At 57.9% G+C, this 21,591-nt stretch overlaps 1 protein-coding gene across 1 annotated transcript in view; it reads right to left on the reverse strand.

Moving 5' to 3' along the window:
- Nucleotides 1–21,591, reverse strand: part of SDK1 (sidekick cell adhesion molecule 1) — a gene marked incomplete at its 5' end in the record, with an annotated part of 547,830 nt that overhangs the window by 164,309 nt on the left and 361,930 nt on the right. Inside the window, one exon of the mRNA XM_081093020.1 lies at nucleotides 14,417–14,550. Within this exon, the coding sequence (XP_080949146.1) occupies nucleotides 14,417–14,550 (134 nt within the window). The remainder of the gene's footprint in view (nucleotides 1–14,416; nucleotides 14,551–21,591) is intronic.

A 21,591-nucleotide genomic window follows, 5' to 3' on the forward strand; every position in this document is an offset into this window, starting at 1 on the left:
CTTAATAAATATTAAAGTAGAATAATTCCTTCATTAAAATGGTAATATCACCAAATTATTCAATTAATAAAAAAGACGATCTCATATCTTCAAGAGAGACATTGTCTCCCCAAAGCTCATTATTCCTGGTAGATAGCGCGGCCGCCTGCCTTTAACAAGCTTTAAACGCATTTTAATAAAATGATAATTTTCACTCAAACAAGTGAAGTTTCCAGCATGCACTGTATAATCCTGAATTACTGATAATACCCACATGTGGTTTTTTTTTTTCTCCAGCTGGTTCATCAGGTTTGATCAAGAACTGAATTTTTAGAAATTTTATAAAAAGTATTATATTTCTCTTTCTTTTCAAAATATGTTTTTTAACTGATTTCAGAGAGGAAGGAGGAGGGAGAGAGAGAGATAGAAACATCAGTGAAGAGAGAAAATCATTGATCGGCTGCCTCCTGCGCGCCCCGCACTGGGGATCTGGCCCATAACCCGGGCATGTGCCCTGACCAGGAATCCAACCGTGACCTCCTGGTTCATAGGCTGATGCTCAACCACTGACCCACTCCGGCCAGGCAAAAGTGTCTTATTTTTACTACTAATAAAACAACAGCATAACTAATTGGTTAAGACAACAAGTGTCACTGTACTCAATAACTAATAATGAAACACGACAATAGTAATTAAAGTAAACACCCCTGCTGCGTGCCGGCGCTGGGGCGCACACTGCCTGGTATTGATCTGACGGTGGACAGGCTCCCGTGAGGCAGGAGCGACGAGGCCTGGGGACCGAGGGAAAGCGGCAGCTCCCACGGCCACGCGCCTCGCCAGCGGTACGGCCAGACCTGAAGGTGGTGCCCGCCCCCTTCCCAGGGTGGCGCTGCTCCCGCCGTGCGGGCCGCCTCCCCCCTGGCTTCTATCGTGGCCGGCCGGCAGTGCGGGACCTGCCCTCCGAATTTTCACCTGCTACACAGCCTCCAGGGACCCCCCCCTCCGCCTCAGCCCCGGCCCCTGGGGCAAGGACATCTCCCTCCAGCTCTGACTCTCCTCATAACCGCCGTGTCCTGGGGCCAAGCGCGGGCTCCGTGATAAGGGTCTGTCGGCTCTGCTGTGGCGCATCCCCGCGTGGGCTCTGGGACAGCGTTTGGAGAGGTCATGTATGATCTGTGAAGGTCACGGAGATAGGTACAACAAGAGAAGGAGCGGATGGCCCGGGCCGGCGTGGGCTGTGATTTAGGTAATGGCCGCCATCAGCACCATCCCATCCATTACCAGCCGCTCCGCTGTCAGAAGCATCAGCAGAGAGGCGTCCGCATCCGGCTCCAAATGGAAATTCACTCGTCAGTGTCAGGTTCACAGGATCTTCCAAATTCCTAATGTCCTCTGGCGGTGTTCTCTCAAGTCCAAAATCACCCTTTTAATCAAGGAATAGAACATCACACTGTTCAAATAAATTTTCCTCAACATGGTCTTTCATGGGCTAATGAGCCAATTTCCCTACAAATACCCAGGAAGTTTAATTTCTTGGCCTCTGAGACGGCCAGTTCCATCCCCAGCTCCGCGCTGGGCCGGTGCCTGACCTACAGAGTCCGGGTCAGAGGGAGGGGCTGTGTGGGAGGAGCTCAGACCTGGGCAGGCGGCGCGCAGGGACCGCTGTGAGGAGCCCGGACGTGATGTCGGAACGGGGGCATCGGGACCAAGACGGGCAGGCAGGAGCCGGCGGGGAGGGCGATCCAGGCCGGAGGGTTTGTTCTCAGGGAGCAGGGGGGAGGGTGCATCAGGGAAAGGCTGACGGGGACGCGGGAGGAGAAACTGACCCTCCGCGCTGGGCGGGTGTGGGAAGGCCTGACAGCCGCAGGTGAAGGCGCTGAGTTCTGGGAAGGCAGCGTCCCGCCTCCGAGGGAGAACTCGCGTCATCATGGACAGTCGGGGTGGAGGTGGGGGTGTGACCCGCGAGGGACGGAGGAGGCCCCTGCAGCGGACCCGGTGGCCTCGCCCAGCGCCCCCGCGGGAGGTGGCCTCGCCCAGCGCCCCCGCGGGAGGTGGCCTCGCCCAGCGCCCCCGCGGGAGGTGGCCTCAGCCACGCTCCGCGCCTGGCGGTGTGAAGGGAGCCGATTTCCGGATCCTCACCTTCCATACTCCTTCCTGGAGCACTCCGGCTAAGACGCCCCGACCTCCAGGTTCCCCCGCGTCCCTCCCTCCATCGCCCTCTCCTCCTCCCGAAATGAGGGGCAGGCCTCCCCAGCCGAATCCAGAGGGCCGGCCGGTGACCACAGCCTTCAGCACCCGGTGGAGAGACGCCTGAGCTCCGCCATCAGGCCCACACGTACGTGGTCCCGAACTGTCTCACTCAGGGATGCGTCTCCAATGAAGCGTTCACATGTGTAACAATTGTTTATGAAACGTGTAATACCCTTATGGGAGGCCGATCGACCGTGTCCTGAAAGTCGTCACGGCAATAACATAGAATTATTTTCTTAACAGAGTTTATGTTTACTGGAAATAACACATTTCAAATGCCATTTATAAATGTGCATGTGTGCACACATATGTGCATATGCATGGATGGCTACATGTGGGATGCTGCAGCAAAGTATGTCAGGGTGATCAGTGAAAACTTTGAGGATATCCAGTCCTGTGTGTGTGGGGTCCTGCGCCCAGCTGTCCAGGACATGATTTCCACGTACTTTTAACCAGGCGATGCGGTCAAACCCCTCGGGTATGTGGCCCTTTCAAAAGAATGTGCAACGTTTATTCTAAATGTGAATATTTACAGTGACTGACCTGCACACCGTTCACACGGAGGAGGGGGTCTCACTCTGTTTCTACGTGCGGGAGGTGGCTGTCTCTCAGAAGCGTTTCCAGCAGGAGGAGGCGTGATGCCTCGCAGGAGGCCTGGCCAGGGGAGGCGCGCGGCCTGTGGGGCGGGGAGGCGCCTTGCGGAGGGGAGGCCTGCGGGGGCACAAGGCTGGTGGTGGCCGCACACGCCAGGTTGCCAGGTTGCCAGGTTCAAGTCCACTCTACCACAGACTCGGTCTCTGCCTGCCTAGGATTCGGCTCGCACATCACAGGCCCCAGTGAATCTAGATAAAATCACCACAGAACAGACAGAGCTGGGGCCTTGCAGACCTGGGGGGCTGATTTCCGTGGTCGTCTGATGTCTAGTCTGAGGGCGACACAGCCTGGAAGAAGTGAGACCTGGTGGTGTAGGTGTTGGGAGTGAGGACCCCGGGGACATCGGGACCCCGGCGTGTGGGACGGGGAGCAGCGCTCAGAGGCCCACGTGCCGACCTGGAGGCTCCAGGCCGCGAACCAGAGACCGGAGACGCGGTGCCTACGAGGACGGCGCCACTTCTGCACGTGTGCGCGCCCTCCCGGCACCTCCCGCCCGCGCAGGATCACCTGCCCCGTCCTCGCTGTGCCTGTCCCGAGCGCTTTCCGGGCATCGCTCTGGCCCACCGGCTCCGGGGCCGGCCTCTCTGGCGCTGCACGGAGAGCGGCGCCTCCACGCCAGGCCGCGAGCCCGGTGACGCTCCCTGCGCCCCTGCGCCCAGACGCTCTGCCAAAGGCTCCGTCCCAGGCGGTGCTGGTGAAGAGCCTTTTCTCAACGCGAACTTCTCTGCTGAGTGAGGAGCGGATCAGCGCAGCAGGTTCCGCTGGGATGGATTTCCATATGGGATCGTACATTTCATGAAAGGGAGCCTCTTGTTTAATCAGCAGATCGGGGCCGTGGCAGCACGCAGGTCTGACCACCTCTACGGCCTCGGCGAACAGCACGTCACGGCTGCGGGCCTGGCCGGGCGGCTGCTGTCGGGTCGAGCCAACGGGTTCTAACAAAGTCAAAAGTGTGTTCCTCTCTCTACATTCTTCATGGCTGAAATTATAACTTAAGGAAGTGGGTTTCCTTTAGTAAATTCTCTGCTGCAAAAGGGATTAAATTGCAGGAAGCGAAAACCTGGGGGGAAGATCAACGAAGGTGTGACACCCAGCTTGAGTGTTCTGGGAGCCAGGCCGGCAGACCCCAGGGCCCCTCCAGGCCGGCAGACCCCAGGGCCCCTCCAGGCCGGCAGACCCCAGGGCCCCTCCAGGCCGGCAGATCCCAGGGCCCCTCCAGGCCGGCAGACCCCAGGGCCCCTCCAGGCCGGCAGATCCCAGGGCCCCTCCAGGCCGGCAGACCCCAGGGCCCCTCCAGGCCGGCAGACCCCAGGGCCCCTCCAGGCCGGCAGACCCCAGGGCCCCTCCAGGCTGGCAGACCCCAGGGTTCCCTCCAGGCTAGCACATCCTAGGGTGCCCTGGGTCTCAGGAATGGTCTGGGGTGGACCTGGGGCCTGAGTCCACTCCCCCTCCCACCTCCCCCCATCCCTGTGAGCCGGCCCCCTTTGCCTCGGCCTTTAGTTCGAATTTGATTGGCGCTCGCTACCGGGCTAAGAAAATGTTTAATCAGCACAATGTGTATGTGAACCTTGTATACGTCCCTCATGTCTCTATTCTCTGTGAGTCTGTTTGGTTTTGTTGGGCTCATAAGACCTGGTTCAAGCCCCTCACTTCACAGAGGGGAAACTGAGCCAGCCCCCCGCGGGCTTCAAGCAGGGCGGGTGGGGTCTCTACGAGGCGCCAGGCTGGGGGCGCGCCAGCCCCGAGGAGGCCTTTGTGGAGCGACGTCTGAGTGGCCGCGATAACACCGGCTCAGCGCGAAAAGAAACTAATTAATTTTCATCAAAAGCACCAAGAATAAAAAACCAGCCGCGCCGAACAGTGAATTAAAACTAATGAGGGGAGATCGCCCACTGAAAACAGATTGACTTTAGTTAATTCGGAGAAGAAAGAGCCGAGGCCTATTTTGCAGGTGATAGGGTTTCAACCATTTCTTCTCCACAATAAAAGCTCTTTTTTGAAAACAGCTAGAGACAAAGTTAATAAATCATGTCCCGTCTGCGGTCAGAGGAGATGGTCGGAGCGGGGTGCTCACGTGGTCGGAACACAGGGCGACGGGAGCGGGGCAGAGCCCTGCGACAAAGTGGAGGACAGGCTGCCGGCTCCACGCCTGCCAGCTGCCGCGACAGGCCCTGCCCCCGAGGCTGTGGCCCTGAGGTGGGTGCGCGGAGGCCACTACCTGTCATGTGACTGACTCCTGCCTGTCTGTCTGGCGTGGCCTCCGTGTGCCGTCGCCACCCGACCATCCTCGGGGCCTGGACAGTCACACGGGGGGTCCTGGGGCCGGGGCACTCGGAGCTCAGGGCCGACGCGGGCCCTGGAACCTGGGAGAGCGAGATGTGTCCTTCTCCAGCGATGGCCGCTCCCGCGCAGAGGGCCCGGTCTGGCTGCAGGGCCCTGACCTCCCACAGGCGGCACCGACCTGGTCTCCTCTGCCAGGTCCGCGGGCAACACCAGGTCTGTTGGCCCCAAGATGAAGCCGCTGGGAAGGGCGCCCCTGGGTCTATGGATATGCTCTCTTGACCTGACCCCTCCCCCAAACCGACAGCCTCTGGACCGCCCGGGAGGAAGTGAGGCGCTGCCCGCCAGGCCCGCGGAACCCGGGTGGGCACAAGGGCCACGCAGAAGGGGTGCCCGGGCCTGGAGGCAGGGGGCTGTGAGGGAAGTTTCGGTGGCAGCTCCCGCGCCCCTGGCGGCAGGTGTTCAACCCCTCGCGGGTCCTTGGAGCCCAGGAGCCCAGGAGCCCAGGGGCCCAGGAGCCCAGGAGCCCAGGGGCCCAGGGGCCCAGGAGCCCAGGGGCCCAGGGGCCCAGGAGCCCAGGCTGGCGAGCCCCGCAGAGTCTCGGTGGAGCACCCTCCCTTTCAGTGTGATGAGCACCCATCACCCAGGGAGTCGCTGCAGCGGATCCCCGGCCCCACGCCCAGAGTCTGGCCGGTCCAGGTGATGCTGTCGCTGTGGTCCCACCAGGAGCCAGTCACCCGGGAGCCTGAAACCCGCTTCCCTCCCTGTCCTGGGCTGAGAACCACCTGCCGAGGCTGAGATGAGCCAGAGCGGCGCCCTGACACGCTCCCGCGGTGACGCGTCGCCGGAGCCGGGACCACACTCTAAACTGAGCCGCGTCTACACGTCACAGTCACCTGGTGCCTTTGACACGTGCTGTGGCGGCGGGTGACTTTCATGGCGTCCGGTAAAGAAACAGCGTCCCACACTCACTTTATTCTACTCTGTCACTTCTCCTAAGATTCTTGTGACATATGTTGGCCCAGCACAGTTTCAAACTGTGCGGGATTTGCCCTTGGTGGGCCCGACCTCCCTGTGCCCTGTCCCAGCGCCCAGCAGGCGGGTGAGGGGTCTCGCCTTCCCCCGACCTCCCTGTGCCCTGTCCCAGCGCCCGGCAGGCGGGTGAGGGGTCTCGTCTCCCCCTGACCTCCCTCCCTGTCCTGCTGCATTTCTGTCCTCTGCGTACACCTCTCACCACCACTTTCACGCACATGGTCTTTATGCATTTTTGTCTCTGGTTGCCCATAAAACAATTCTGAAAACTATATACCCCTCATATATTTTAAGCCTGCATTTCAACATTTACTTTTAATTTCTAGTGTATTTTAAATAAAACTTTAGATCGCTCTTTTAAATGTATCCAAAGGGACTTAGGTACCATTTGCTACCCACTGTCATTCCTATAAAAAATCTCCTTTTGAATACCTGGATATTTCACTTTATTCCTTTTCCTCCTTCAACCCGTGTGCAGAATTTTATTTACTGCAACATATATTATCCTCGAAAGCCTTTCATCACTGTTACTACTTCTCTCTACAAGAAAGGACAGATATTTCATTAAATTTTTTTCAAATCCCTGTGATCCTAAAACTCTAAATGTTAAAAAAAAATTCTGGGTTGGGTCTACATTATTATTATTATAGTTAATAATCAAACCAACATACGTTGCCGCAAATATTCAACATAAAAGTAAACTTAATGAGTGCATCGCTTAATGAGATCACTGGTCACCGTGGGGAAAAGTGAGACAGACGGACTCTAAGGCCACAGGAAACTCCACTGTTTCCGGACAGACTGCGTGCGGGGGTGTGCACCCGGGTGTGTGTGGGGCAGACGGCAGGGGCGGGCAGTTGACTCAGCGTTCTCCCAGGCTGGGGCGATAGTCAAAGTCGTCTGCGGCCAACACGGCAGGGCACCAGCCAATGCGAGCAGAACCGGCGGGACAGTGGCCGGTACCGGCCCCTCGGTGCAGGGTAGGGGGGAACACGGCCGCTGACCTGCATGCAGGCACAGGGGCCAGGAAACTAGAGCCACGCCCAGTGGCCATCGAGAACACGCCTGCTGTCACTTCTTAGTGCTCCGACTGAAGTGAACGAGACACAAAGGCTCAGATCCTGCCCGTGCAGCGGATACGTCTTCCGACGGTGACGTTCTGCACGATTTTCTGAGACCGTTTTCTTAACTCAGGAGGCGCTCTCTCACAGATGCTCAGGACGGAGGGAGCGCTTCAGTGCTGAGAGGCCCAGCGCGCAGGGCGGCCTCCCGCTGTGGTCTCCCCGGGGAGCCCCTGGCTAGTCAGGGCCTAAGGGAAGCCTGGGGGGGGTCGGGGGTTGGAGCCCAGGAGCGCGAGGCGGAAACCTCCCCGACGAGGCAGACCTTTGGGCTCAGCGCTGTCTCAACCCACAGAACTGTCGCTGGGGGACGATGGGTGTGAGCAGCGCTCAGTGTCGGTGAAGGCGCCGCCCAGCGGGGGGCTTTATCCGGGATGGACCACCCGCAGCAAATCCATTACCGGCCAAACCAGCACACACGTGACAGGCGCCCGTGGGCCAGCGCGATGGGTCGCCGGCACCGCCTCGCTCTCCCCCAGTTCCAGCTCCTACTCCAACACCCACAAGGGGACCCTGGGACACTGTTGTTCTTGCCAGAGTTCACTCGAGCCCTGGCCGGTGTGGCTCAGTAGATGGAGCGTCTGCCCACGGACTGAAGGGTCCTGGGCTCGCTTCTGGTCAAGGGCACATATCCTGGTTGCAGGCTCCATTCCTGGCCCTGGTTGGGGTGCATGCAGGAGGCAACCAGTCGAGGTGTCTCTCTCACATAGAGGTTTCTCTCTCTCTGTGTCTCCCCTCCCTCCACTTTCTCTAAAAATCAATGGGAAAATATCCTCGGTGAGGATCAACAACAAAAACACAGAGCTTCCCGCGTTCCTGCACACCTGGGGTGCTGTGTGTCGTGCCCCCAGGAAACGCACGCAGGACGGCCCTCAGACTCCACACACGGTCACGCAGGCGACAGCCACGGGCCCAGAGTCCCAGCCCCAGCCCCAGGCTACTGTAAGCCCCGAAGAGCAGGCTCTTTGGAACCCGCCTGAGAAAGCTGCGGCGGCTGCCCCGGCAAGAGCCAAGCAGTGACCGCGGCAGCGGCTCCTCACGCCCGCGGTGACCTGCGCTGCCGACTCAGAGCCGCACGGGGCTGGGGATCGCAGCTGACTCCGCTGGGGGGACGTCCCCGAAGCGGACGCGAGTGCGAGGTGCCGGCGGAGTCACCGCCCAGATGACAGCACCCACGGCAGAGATGGCGAGGGGCCGCTGGCCAGGACGCGCAGGAGCGGCCCTCGGAAGCGCCATCGGGCTCCCGCTCTTTCTGACATGGATCCCATCCCACATCCCGGCCCCACCTGCTCCTGACACAATGGGGGAGAGGGCGCCTCGCTCTGGATCCGGCCGTGGCCTCAGAGGAGCTGGTGGCCTTTCACATAACGGACACGTTCGGGACTGACCTCCCCACGGCTGCCCGGCCCGGGCATGGCTGCTCACTGTTCACAACCTGCGGCAGGAGGGCAATGGCAGCGCCTGGGAGGCGGGGAGGTGACTGCAGGTCAGTCTGGTGAACCCGCTGGGCTGACGGCCTCCCACGGAACGGCCTGCGCGGGTCTAATCGTTAGCGACGACAACACACCACTGGTGGTCACACGCCGCAGCTTGGCGTGACACTCCCACACTGAGTGCGGACGCCCGTCTCCACGGCGCCACACGCAGCCTGCGCTCAGGGGCGGGTCTCCTCCCACCGCCCCCTCCCCCTGCACCTCTGCACGGACAGCACTGTCCACCGGGACGGGCCCTGGCATCAGGCAGAAGCGCTCCCTGTTCAACAGCTGAGGGCTGAGGTCTGAGGTCTGAGGTCTGGGTGTGGGGGATCCGAGAGCCTCTGTCCAAAGGGGGGGACCCGGTGACGCACTCCCCCAGGCCACGCCCCTGGCTCCCCTCCCGCGGACACACGCTGACCGGCTGCAGGACAGACGCTGCTTCTTTTTCACAGGAGAAACCAGGGCCAGGGGTCCCACCAACCTGGGCTTGAACCCCCAATCCCGCCTCCCAGGCCTGTGGTCTTCTCAATGTTAACGTGCTAAGGCCTCCGCTCTCGGCTTTGAGAAACGAGTCGCTAGAGGGGCATTTTCACTTAGGTTTTGAACGAAAGCCCCAAGAAGAACTCTAATCTTCGCCGTTGCTATGGAGATCGGGGGTCAGGAGGTGGCCACGCCAGCACCGGTGCACACGGCCGCCCTCCAAGCTCTCCTTTCAGAGCGGTGTGGGGGCACAGGGCGCCTCGGTGCGTCTTTGCTCTCAGAGCTCCCCACGGGCCGGGCGCCCTCTGCCTGGAAGGTGCGTGCGTGCACCTGTGCCCTCAGCGCTGAGCGGAGCAGGTGGCTGGCTACGGCGCACGCCGGGGGCACCGCAGACGCAGGGGTCGGCAGCAGCGGTCCCGGCCTGTGCTCATCTCAGCCGTGTGACTGGGACACACGAGCCTCTGTGAACGGGGCCTTAGGATTAGCCCCGAACAAAACCTCCTTAGCAGCCCGAGTAAAACACCGGTTCCCACTCCCCAACTTACACTGTGCCCTGAGCTGGGACCTGAACAAAGATGGATGAACAGCCCTGAGCATTGAGATGCGTGAGATGCTGGGATGTCGCCTCCTCGCCGGCGTGGGGACCACACGCTGCAGGGCGCACGGAACCGAGTGCGGAGGGTGGGCTGATGCGCGAGGCTCGAGGCGGGGAGGTGCCGCCTAGACTCGGTTCTGTAAGGAACCTGCCCGGGGGGCCGGGCCAGAGGGCCCCGCAGCCGGTCAGCTGGGTGGTTAAACGGGTTGCCCCATGGCAGCTACACTTCCTGTGACGTTTCCGCCCGTCTTGGGAGGCGAGGCCCACACAGCCCACGAAGCCAGAGCTGGATTCTCCACCGGTCGTTGGTGATGCGGACGCCGTCCCCAGACGGGTCTTCAGTGATATTCCAAACGCAGGCGCCGGCTCCGGGAACCCGCCACGCGTGCAGTGGCGAGGCCGAGGCCCCTCCCTGAACGCGAGGCACAGAGTGAGCAAGACTTCCACGGGTGCACAGGTGCTCAGACTCGCCCCGACATCACCCTCCAAATCCACTTCCGCTCCGCGCACACGAGCGTCACGGAGGACAGCGCTGCCAAGTGTCTCCAGAAGGAGGGGCCTGGTGGGAATGAGAGCGCATCGCGGTGCTGTTTGAAGAGGAGACATTAAATGAAAGGGAGATAACAGGAGGCGAGAGGCAGGCGTTTCCGTTTCAATCAGCGTCGTCCTCGGAGAGACTCATTACCCGGGACATTTGGAATATCGGTCCGAGCCCGCGAGCGCCTGGGGACGCGGCCTTTGAACAATAGCCGATGAACCGTGCGCAGGGCTCTCCCTGGTGCCTCGCTCTGCCCTCGATCTTTCCCAGGAGGAAGCTCGCTCACTCTGCATTCAGCTGGGATGACACGACCCGCCAGGTCTCCAAGCGGAGCCGAGGACAGGGGGCAGGTGAGTGGAGCTCCCTGGGCTCCCCTCAGCATGGAAGCGCCCGCGCAGCCCAGTCCGGCCCAGTGTCCTCCTCCTGGTGCATCTGAGCGGGGAGCCAGCATGAAAAATTCCTGCGACGTTCCCAGTCCCTCCCCTGGTGTCCCTAACACCGGGACTCCCGGCACAGGCACAGTCCCTCCCCTGGTGTCCCTAACACCGGGGCTCCCGGCACAGGCACAGTCCCTCCCCTGGTGTCCCTAACACCGGGGCTCCCGGCACAGGCACAGTCCCTCCCCTGGTGTCCCTAACACCGGGGCTCCCGGCACAGGCACAGTCCCTCCCCTGGTGTCCCTAACACCGGGGCTCCCGGCACAGGCACAGTCCCTCCCCTGGTGTCCCTAACACCGGGACTCCCGGCACAGGCACAGTCCCTCCCCTGGTGTCCCTAACACCGGGGCTCCCGGCACAGGCACAGTCCCTCCCCTGGTGTCCCTAACACCGGGACTCCCGGCACAGGCACAGGACACTCCAAAGCGAACACAGCCTTCCCAGGGGCAGGAGAAGGGCGTGTCCCCAAGGCGCCTGCTTCCCGTGCAGACCCTGCCGGCCTCATCTTCTCAAAGCACAGAGGGGAAGCTCAGGGCAGGACGGTCCATGCCACACCCACAGAGCAGCGGGCGGTCCTCTCAATGACAACTGGCTGGAATATCTTTGGATTCTTCAGAAATGCTGGCTGGCGGATTTTAAATAGTCAGCATCTCATGTCTAATGGTCACGTGTTTAAAAACTTGCCCGGCTGGCGTGGCTCGGTGGTTGAGCATCAACCCATGAACCGGCAGGTCACGGTTCCATTCCCGGTCAGGGCACATGCCTGGGTTGGGGGCTCAGTCCCCAGGAGGGGGCGTGCAGGAGGCAGCCGATCAATGATTCTCTTTCATCAGTGATATTCTTATCTCTGTCCCCCTCTTCCTTTCTCTATGAAATCAATCAATCAATGAATGAAAACTTTATTTATTTTAATCTAAATCCTCTTTTTCTTTTGCTTCCTTCCCACCAGCTTCAAGTGTAGCCAGAATACTTAGCAGCTGAGCAGGGTGAGGCTGTGAACTCTCCCATTCACAGGTGCTTGGCCTCGTGCAGGGTTTCCTCCCGTAGCCGGGGGACAGCCCATCGTGCACGAGGTGCCCGATACCACGCGGGGCCGTGGGAGCTGCTCCACGTCCATGTGGGCCGTCCCTGCAGGGGACGGTGTGTCACTGTGACAGGAAACGAGAAGGGGCCCGGCAGGCCGCGTTTAAATTCATTACAGACAACCCCCCAGAAATGTCATCGCCAGTACTTTACAGCCCGATCGTAGTCAGCACAGCAAGGTTCCCTACTTTAATCTCCGGGTGCCGAGGCCAAATTTATCTTTGTTAAGTGAGAACTGGCTGTGATGTCTTTGGGTTCTTCAGAAATGCTGGCTGGCGAGTTTTAAAGAGTCATCGATCTTGTTCGGTGGTTCTTTTCTGTCGCCCTGAGTCTGCAGCACACCCTGCGCCTGGACCAGCGTGAGCAGCCGGAGGAGACGAGGAGACGGCGCTTGCGGCAAGCCTGGGGGGGTGCCCCCCGTGTCTCTGGCCCCGGGGACCCTGGCGGCCAGGGCCGCCCGCAGCCGCGCTGGCAGAGCCCTCGCCTCGCGCGAGTCTGGAAGGGAGCAATACACACACATGGTTTGGGGTTTTCTGCAAACTTATCGAGACTTCTGAACTTCAGAGGTTTTCAAAACAGAACTCCAGTGAGAAATGCATAATCGGTGCCACTTCCCTTTGAGCTGAATCCAGTGTGTCCACAGGAAGTTCTCCTAAGAATGAAAGCAAGGCTGTGTCCGCACTCCCCACTCCTCACAGGCTGCCCAGCCGATAAAAGAGCAGAGGCTACTCGAGGGACCGAAATGTAGGCTTTCTCCTAAGATGTGAAATAAGTTCGTCCATACCTTCAACCTCCTTTTATGTCTCTTTCTACACATTTTACCTGGTGCCCGTGAAAAGATAAAAATATACAAGGGAATGAAATGCAAAGGAGTTAATTATAATATTTATGAGCTGCTTCCAATATACTTCTTGGAGTAGAAACTAAAATTATTGAAAGAATTTGCATATTCCAATTATCTACCGCACGGCACTGCGCCAGCATGGCAACCTGCCGGGCCCGGCCTCGATCGAGCAGGCACGTAGGGACGGCCGAGACGCGGCTGCCTCCGAACTCCGCGCTGTTCGCACCGCGTCACCAGAGTGTCTGTGCGTCCTCACGGACCGAGGCCAACGCCCTTGGCTCTGACTCAACCCCCCCAATCGGATCTATTACTACCCTGTATGCATATGACCATTTAGCGCCAAATCCGATTTGCTGGACAGGATAATGGTAAAGCTTGAAAATCATTAACGTAATTACAACCTATGTGATAACGCACTTTCCACCCTTTCTGACCAATGCTGGAAAAGCCTCGATAAACCACACCCATCGCTACTACGGTTCTGACTCAGGTCCTTTACACGGCAGCGCAGGGCGCACGGCCTGGCCTGGGACCCGCGCTGACCCGGGCAGAGCTCTCGCGCACCGACAAGGCCGAGCTCAGTCCACAGCCTGGAGGTCGGGCTCAGTCCTCCCGAGGGATCCGTGCACCCCGACGGCCGGCTGACGGCCACCAGGAGCCCTGCCGGGGACGCGCGGGCACGGGAGGCGCTCAGATGGTTCCCAGGCACTGCCCCCGGGTCTGCCACCCACGTCCCCTCAGGAACCCCCCCTGGAAGCCACGTGACCCTCAAGGACCACAGGCAGCAAACGCTGGATCCTGCTCCACGTGCGAAACAGCCCTCTCCAAGTCCCCGCCGGGGAGAGCCAGCATGCGCGCAGACAGGCCCACTGCCTCCGCTCCTCTCCGACGTGACCGCGATTGTTTGCAATTCTCCACGGCCCCTTCCTGACTGCGTGTGCACAACAGCACCATCCTGCATGTCACCCTGTGCAGCCTTGCGCTGCCCACACCTGGCAATGCCCCCCCCCCCCCCCCCGCACACTCCTATCTCCTTGGTTCAGGGTTCTCGCTGGTGGTCACTCCCCTCCTCCAGCAACACACTCTTGTAGCAGAATTTCTGGAGCCTTTCAAAGGCCAAACATCTGAACTAAGCTTCCTCAAACTACCATGTGCTCCAGTAAGCTGAACACGTAACTGTGATTTGCGTGTATTCTCTACCCGATTCAGTTAAATCAGGTACAAAAAGCGATCAGCGGATGATGCTTAAGAAATGCTGCTCATTTGAACATGATTATATTTGGTAAATATGTTCTCAAGGGTTTTATTATTGAATGAAAAGAGCATAACCTGCGCTTAGTCTAGTCTCCAACATGATTCACCGGTTCAGTTCCTATACGCCAAAGGAGTTTTGCTGTTAGACAGTGCACATGAGCAGTGTCCGGAGCCAAAATACTTTTACTCCCTCCAAACGAACAAGCCCTTGTGTTAAAATGATGAGGTGTGCCCTCAGTGTCAGTCCATCCCGCCAAAGGCAGCATGGACCTCGGTCAGTGTCAAACCTCCGCCGGCACCGGCAGGAGACCTCCCGAAGAGCGAGTGGCCCACGGCCGGGGGCGCCTCACAAACCCCATCTTCCCGCTCCGGAAGGACCCCGGGGGTCGGAACTCACGGGCTACGCTCAGGTGGACGGGCGGGCTGGTCCTGTTCTCGCCGCTCCTCTCGTTGACGGCCTGCACGTAGTACGCCCCCGCGTCGCCGGCGCTCGCCGCCAGGATCACCAGCTGGCTCTCCCGCGTGATGGCTCTGTGTCAGAGAAGGGACAGCGTCAGGGCCCTGACCGCTTACCCGTGAGACACCTCGACTCACGAGGCCGCTGCACACGGACGTCCCGAGGTGCCTGAAGGTCAAAGGCCCTGGAAGGGCAGACAGGCATCGCAGCCCGGCTTCAGGGACACAGGCAAGGCCTCTCGGTCCGGCTGGCCCGCTGCTGCGGAGGTCCGAGCCCCAGGCACTCCCTGCACATCTGTCCTGCCCGCAGCTGGGAGGAAGACAATATCGGGAACATACGCATCCAGGGTGTGTGAGAACTCGAAGGTTCCTCCGGGAGTTTGTAACAAAACAAGCTAGCCTGGCCGGCGTGGCTCAGGGGCTGAGCATCGACCTATGAACCAGGAGGTCACGGTTTGAATCCTAGTCAGGGCACATGCCCGGGTTTCGGGCTTGATCCCCAGTAGGGGGCGTGCAAGAGGCAGCCCATCAATGATTCTCTCTCATCATGGATGTTTCTCTATCTCCCTCTCTCTTCCTCTCTGAAATCAATAAAAATATATTTTAAAAAAACCATAAAAAACACCAAGCTAGAATAATTCCGGAAAAGGTGGCCTTTCTCCCGTGGGGGCTGTTTGACCAAACCCTTCACATGGGGTCTGGACCACCAGCCCCTGGACCCCGCACGTGAACTGACGGTGATTCTCCACCACCCAGGAGGCCTCACGGGGCCTCTGGGCACCCAGTCTAGACGGATGGATAGAGGAAAGCTGCAGTGGGCACGGCTCTCCCAGAATCACAACTCCAGGACCCATGCCCTTCACCTGTACCCCACTTTAACTACGAACAATCATGCTTAAGCTACATAATCTTTACTCCCTGGAATGGAGATAAGAAACGCCCTAACCTTTGGAATAGAGATTGATAGGATTGGAATCAACTGGTATAAATACAGATGTAACAAGACAACAGGACACAGAACTTAGAATACAGAACCTAGACACAGAACCTAGACACAGAACCTAGAGACAGAAGAACTTTGCTGGAGAGAACATGGCAAAAGATCCTGGACAGAAACTGGCCACAGAACCTGGAGACAGAACCTAGTGAGAGAACCTGGCTGAAGAACCTAGAGACAGAACCTGGCTATAGAACCTGGATAGAACATGGCAAGAGAACCTGACTAGAACCTGGTGACTGAACCTGGCTGGAGAACCTACAGAACCTGGCAATAGAACCAGGCAAGAGAACCCAACCATGCTGATCAACTGAACGCTGCCTTTGTGTCATTCCTTCTTCGCCGACTCCGTCCACACCTTTGGGGACCCCTGGACCTGCTGGGGTTGGACCCCAGCAGACCCACTCACCCTCTCTCTTTAGAAATGAGAAAACTGAAGCTCAGAGAGGTTAAGGTGTTTGTCCAAGGTGGCACAGCAAGGGAGCAATGGGGGGGAGGACTAGGCCCTCTCACATGTACACAGCGCTCTGCCACCCGCACCACACACAGATGCTCACCAGGTCACCTATTAAAAGAAGAGAAAGCCTGGCCGGCGTGGCTCAGCGGTTGAGCATCAACCTATAGAACCAGGAGGTCACAGTTCGATTCTTGGTCAGGGCACGTGCCCGGGTTGTGGGCTCAATCCCTAGTAGGGGGTGTACAGGAGGCAGCCGATCAATGATTCTCTCTCATCATTGATGTTTCTCTCTCTCTCTCCTCCTCTCCTCTCTGAAATCAGTTAAAATATATTATAATTAAATAAATAAATACCTCTCGGGAGGAATTTTAGTAAAACCCTCTTTTCCTTCCTGCTGCCTTTTGGAAAGCTTTTCCAAAAACCCTTGATTTTTGTTCATCATATAAAATTATCTCACAGGTACTGCTTATTCAGGGTTTCTGCAGGATATATTACAGTTTGAGGTCTCTATGATTAACTTACCTCATTTCTCATTTAAGAAAATTTCTCTATTAGGAAGTTTTCAATTTTTAGTCCCATAAAAACATTTTTTTAAAGTTTTACTGTAATATTTATGACTCCTTTATAGATTCCTTTAGAGAACCATAAAAATTATTCCATTTTGCATTAGTATATGTTACACTGGCACCTAAAATTAAAAATGAATATTTATTACACATGAAGTTACCCATTAAATAGTACAATTTAAAAACAGTAACTTTTTGCTTTAACATCTGATTTGTGCCAGCATGATTTCAAGTATGCCTATTACTTCTCAGAATTATTCTCCAAAAATGCTCATCGCTTCTCTCTATTACATGGCATTGCTTCAAGGGTACTGAAGAATAAAAAAGTACATTAAGAATAAAAATACTAAAATTTTCACTTATTATCATTTACATCTTTAAGCTCTTTTTTTTTCTTTTAGTTTTTCATTTCTGTACCAGTTTAAGTAAAAACTCACGAAGAAAACTTACCTATTGCCAACAACATACAACAAAAATGCCCAAACTTTGGAGAACATTAGCTTAATCAGAAAACTTACTCTCTCTGAACACAGCATTCCTATTTAAAAACCCGATTTTCAAATGAAAATGAAGGTATCTAACCGCATGCAGCTTAATTTCCGATTCTGACCATTGCCGGGCCGTCCACACTAATGGCAGCGCAGTGGCCACGCACCCTGCTCCGAGCCCTCTCCCCGCAGCCCTGCGCTGTCTGGGCCGCACCTTCCGGGGGCCGGGGTGAGGACACCGCCCACCCCAGCACCAGGTCCTGACCCTGATCCCCCGAGGACAGTGGAGGTCCCTGGCCACGCTCAAAACACTGGGGAGGCGGCACGGGACCCCAGGGAAGAGCCAGGCTTGGGGATCAGGGCTTCCCACTTCTGCTGGACGCCAGCCAGGAAAGGTGCTGTCCCAGGGGCTGCTGGGAGCCACCCTCCCCCGGAACCCCGAGGGGAGGCAGAGCTGAGACCGAGGCAGGAGGAGGGACCAAATGAGAGCCGAGCCGCGAGCCAGCGATGAGGAGGCAAGCTAGCGACCCCGCACACACCCTTCCGTCCGCTCAGGGCTCAGTGAGGCCAGGAGGCTCCCGAGCGAGGCTGACGCTGACGCCCAACGCCTTCCCCGAGTCTCCCCGTGTCAGAGCCGCAATGCAGTGTGGGGAACCGGCCCCGAGTCTCCGCTCATCGTGGTGGTCTCCTGCCTCTTGCCAGGGACTCACAGAGGGAGCCTGTGCCAGCCTGTGGCCTGTGGCAGGTCCCCGGGGCCCCCTGGTTCTGGGGCGGCCACACCTGAGTGAGTCTCACCTGACCGAGGGCAGGCCCTCCGCTCCCTGGTGGGACCAGCTTCCTCTCCCTCCTCCACCTGCGGGCAAGGAAGCTGCTGTCCCGCGGGGCCATGTCATGTCCGCGAGGGGAGCGGCCTTGGCAGGGAGCTGATGGTGTCAGTGGCAGGACAGTGAGAACAGGGAGTGCGAGGGTCCTTGACCTTGACCCCTGATGGTGTCGTGGGCCACCCTGCTCCCCTTCCTGTCCCTGACTTCCCGTGCCATGCGCTAGCATCCTTCCTTCCGGGTGGAACTTGCTTACGGTAGGGTTTCTGTTACTAGACGTGAGAGCGATTCAAAGCAACATATGCAGTGCCGTCCACCGGGAGTGAAAGTAATAAAGACGTCGGCACCCTCTGTGCACAGGGAACAACATTACACACGTGTTTCAGCCTGTGTGTGCAACATGCCATGTGAACAGTGGCGAGCGCTCAGTGGGAAGGTGAGACGTTTTCGCTTTTGACTTCTGTGTTGTAAAATATTCTCCCACAATAAACAAGTATCCCTTCGTCATCAGAATAACAATTCCCACAATGAGCGCCAGGGCGCGCCACGTGATGAGGGCAGCCACGCTTCCTGCTCTCCCAGGGGTGCGCACGCGGCTTTATTAGCACATGGTTCCACGATACTAATTCAAACCTACACCGATGTCCCAGAAAATCATAACACGAAAGCCGGGGAGATTTCCCTTTCTTTGACTTTATTAAAATAAATGTGTGCAGGGTTTTCTGTAAAATTTTCTTAGTCTTCCCCATCTTAATTCTAATTTTCAAAATGAAGTCTTACCACTCTAACTTCTAACTCCGTGGGATGATAATAAAGAAGATAGGAAAAAATAAATACAAGACTTAGTCCAACGTGGACAGAATGTAGCTCAGCTCAGGAGCGGGGGGCTGGATGTGGCAGGAACCAGTCGCGGGACCGTCCGCTGCCTGTAGGCGCGGGCTCCACAGGGGCAGCTGTCAGCTTCCCCACAGCAGGGGGCCTCCGCGTGCCCAGGGAAGGAGGACTGGTTCCGAGGGGCGCTCTCTGGGCTCTTGGTTTCTCACCTGATTCTCTCAACGCTTTCCTGAAGCAGCGAGCAAAGTGAGATTCTCCATTTCAGAGCAGATGGACCTCAGAGGAGGCGCTGGGGCTTCCAACTGTGGGCACTGAGGGAAGAGACCCATGGAAGGGGGCTGTGCATATGGCATAGGGAGTGGGGGGCATCCAGCTGGGAGATCCACGGTGAGCTCCCTGCCACATTGGAGGGGGCCATGCCCCAGCTGGGAGATCCACAGTGAGCTCCCGTGCCCACACAGAACACCTGCTTTCAGAGATATGACACCGACATCAATCCCACAAGCACCAGGTTTACGGTGGATGGAAACAGCCCGGTGTTCACTCAGACCAGGAAGGAAGTCAGGGTATGTGTTCACCTGGATGCCATGGAAACAGAATCAAGTAACTGTACTCACTGCTGACTCATCAACCACCTGAGTCCCAGGCCTGGCTCAGGGTGGAGGGACACACACCTGGGCCAGGTGCACATGGCCATGGCCCCTGGGTCCTAGATCTGGAGAATTTATAAACCACAAGAAGTAACAGGAAATGCTTGAATGACATTCCCTTAAGAGGGGTGGCGGGCCCCCAGGGAGGATTTGGGGGGCACCCCCAGGTCTCCGTGGTGAGCCTCGAGTCCCCCGTGCTGCCCACACCTGGCTCTCGGAAGAGGCACATTCTCTGGTTATCAGTAGGTATTTCGATCTTTGACACATTAAACACAAACTAGGACGGTAGCCGGCAACGTACACACTGATGTGCAGATGACAATGAGAATTCAGTGAAAGGTTCAGTAACAGAAGGACGTGGCTCGTCCAATAGGAAAGTACAATTGCGTCTGGGGTTTTCCTATGGCAAATATTAAAGCAACTTTTGATTAGTTTCAATGGATGTTCAAGTACATTTAAGAAAACCAGTGCCGAAAATGCAGGACATTCGCTTTTGAGCCCGTAAGCAAGAAAACCCACTGAAAACATGCTCCGCTCTAATCGATGCTTGAATGGCCGGTTCCAGGCCTGGGGCTTCCGCCTCATCGGATCGCAGGCCTCTCAGTCCACAGCGGGTTCCAGGCAGACGACCCGGAAACGTGCGCCCCCGCGGGCGCCATTACAGGGGGAGCTGCTCCTGAGGAGCCGGGCAGCGAGTCCGAATGCCAGTTCCCGTCGCCCGAGGAAGCACCGGCTGACGGAGGGCGCTGGGTGCGGGGACGGCGTCAGAGCCGCGAGGGAGAGTCGGGGAGCCAAGTTCTCAAAGTCCCCGACCAGCAGGAAGGATGCTGAGCTGAGCTGATGGACGGGGCGCAGGCGCCCGCGTGCCTCCACCTGTCCGTTCGGCTCCCGGGGCCGAGGCAGAGCGTGCTGGGTCTCACACCTCCGCTGTGGGCCGCGATGAGCACGGGCGGCAGGAAGTGACTGCCTGGCTTCCATTTCCCCTCAGAGCTAACCCCTGTGAACAAGTCATCGCGGCGTCCGTGTGGGTCCGGACAAGTGGCAGCTGGGGGTCCGGGTGGAAGCGGAGCAGCCTCCCTCCCTCCCTCCCTCCGTCCCTCCCTCCCTCAGGCCAGCTCTGGTGTCCTCCCGTGAGCCAGGGTGACAGCACTGCCACCAAACGGTCCTTCTTAAAATGGGAGGGAGAGGGAGGGAGAGGGAGGGAGAGGGAGGGAGAGGGAGGGAGGGAGGGAGAGAGAGAGAGAGAAAGAAGCATCAACGATGAGAGAATCACGGATCGCTGCCTCCTGCCCGCCCCACACTGGGGACCAAGCACGCAACCCGGGCCTGTGCCCTGACCGGGAATCAACCGTGACGTCTTGCTTCATAGGCCGATGCTCAGCCACGGAGCCACGCCGGCCGGGCGGTGAAGGGCCTTTGGGGGGCGCATCAGGGCGCGGCGAGAGGAGGCGTCCGCTGAACCCGAACCTGGCTCCTCACCGGGGATGGCGTCACTGTCCTCTTCTGGTGGCTGAACGTCAAGTCCTCTCTGGAGTTTGGTGCATAGATTTCCACGCAGACAAACACCGCCAGGCCACCGAGCTGTCGGACGGAAGTCGTGAGTGGATGTTGCTGCCGCCACTGCCTGAGACAAGGCCGCCCTCAGGAGCGGAGCGTAATGATGGAGCAGAGGCCGGGACATGACAGCGCGCACCCACCTGACACACAGACGCAAACCCGTCCCGAGGCCTTGCTGCAGAAAACCCGCCTCCTCTGAGCTCGGCCACGCGTCCTGCGTGGAACCAACCCTCTCCCTCCAGGAAAGCTCTGCCAGGAGGCGCGGAAAAGAAATGAACCCCTGCGGGCAGCTCGGTATTCCTCATCAAGGATTCAGCTCACCGGGGATTTGCCTGGAAGAAATATGTTTACGGAGAGCGGGGCTTCCTACACCCTCCAGCTGGTTTTAAAAGCGTCTGAGTCTATTTACACGTGTCCAGGGGCTCTTTGCGCGGTTAATGGGCTGCCCCAGAGCCAGGCAGGAGCGGATGGTCACCCGCCACAGGACGCAGTGAAACTGAGCCCCAGTTTGGGCGTACAAGCAGCAAGCCAAGCTTTTTTCCTGCTAAAACTTTTTTTTTTTTTTTAAAGGAAAGGAAACAAGACTTTAAAAAACGTGTGGAGTACATGTGTTTCGTTAGGTCTTTGTGTCCTGGAAGAGTGGAACTACCCGGAGTGTGAAACCCGCTCAGGCTAGAAACCGCTGCAGAAGGACAGGAAGGGGCTACAAGACAGATGGGCCCGTGGAGGCCACGCACGGGTGGGGA

Source organism: Myotis nattereri, assembly GCF_964212035.1.
Source record: "Myotis nattereri genome assembly, chromosome: 5".
In the NCBI taxonomy this organism is placed as follows: domain Eukaryota; kingdom Metazoa; phylum Chordata; class Mammalia; order Chiroptera; family Vespertilionidae; genus Myotis; species Myotis nattereri.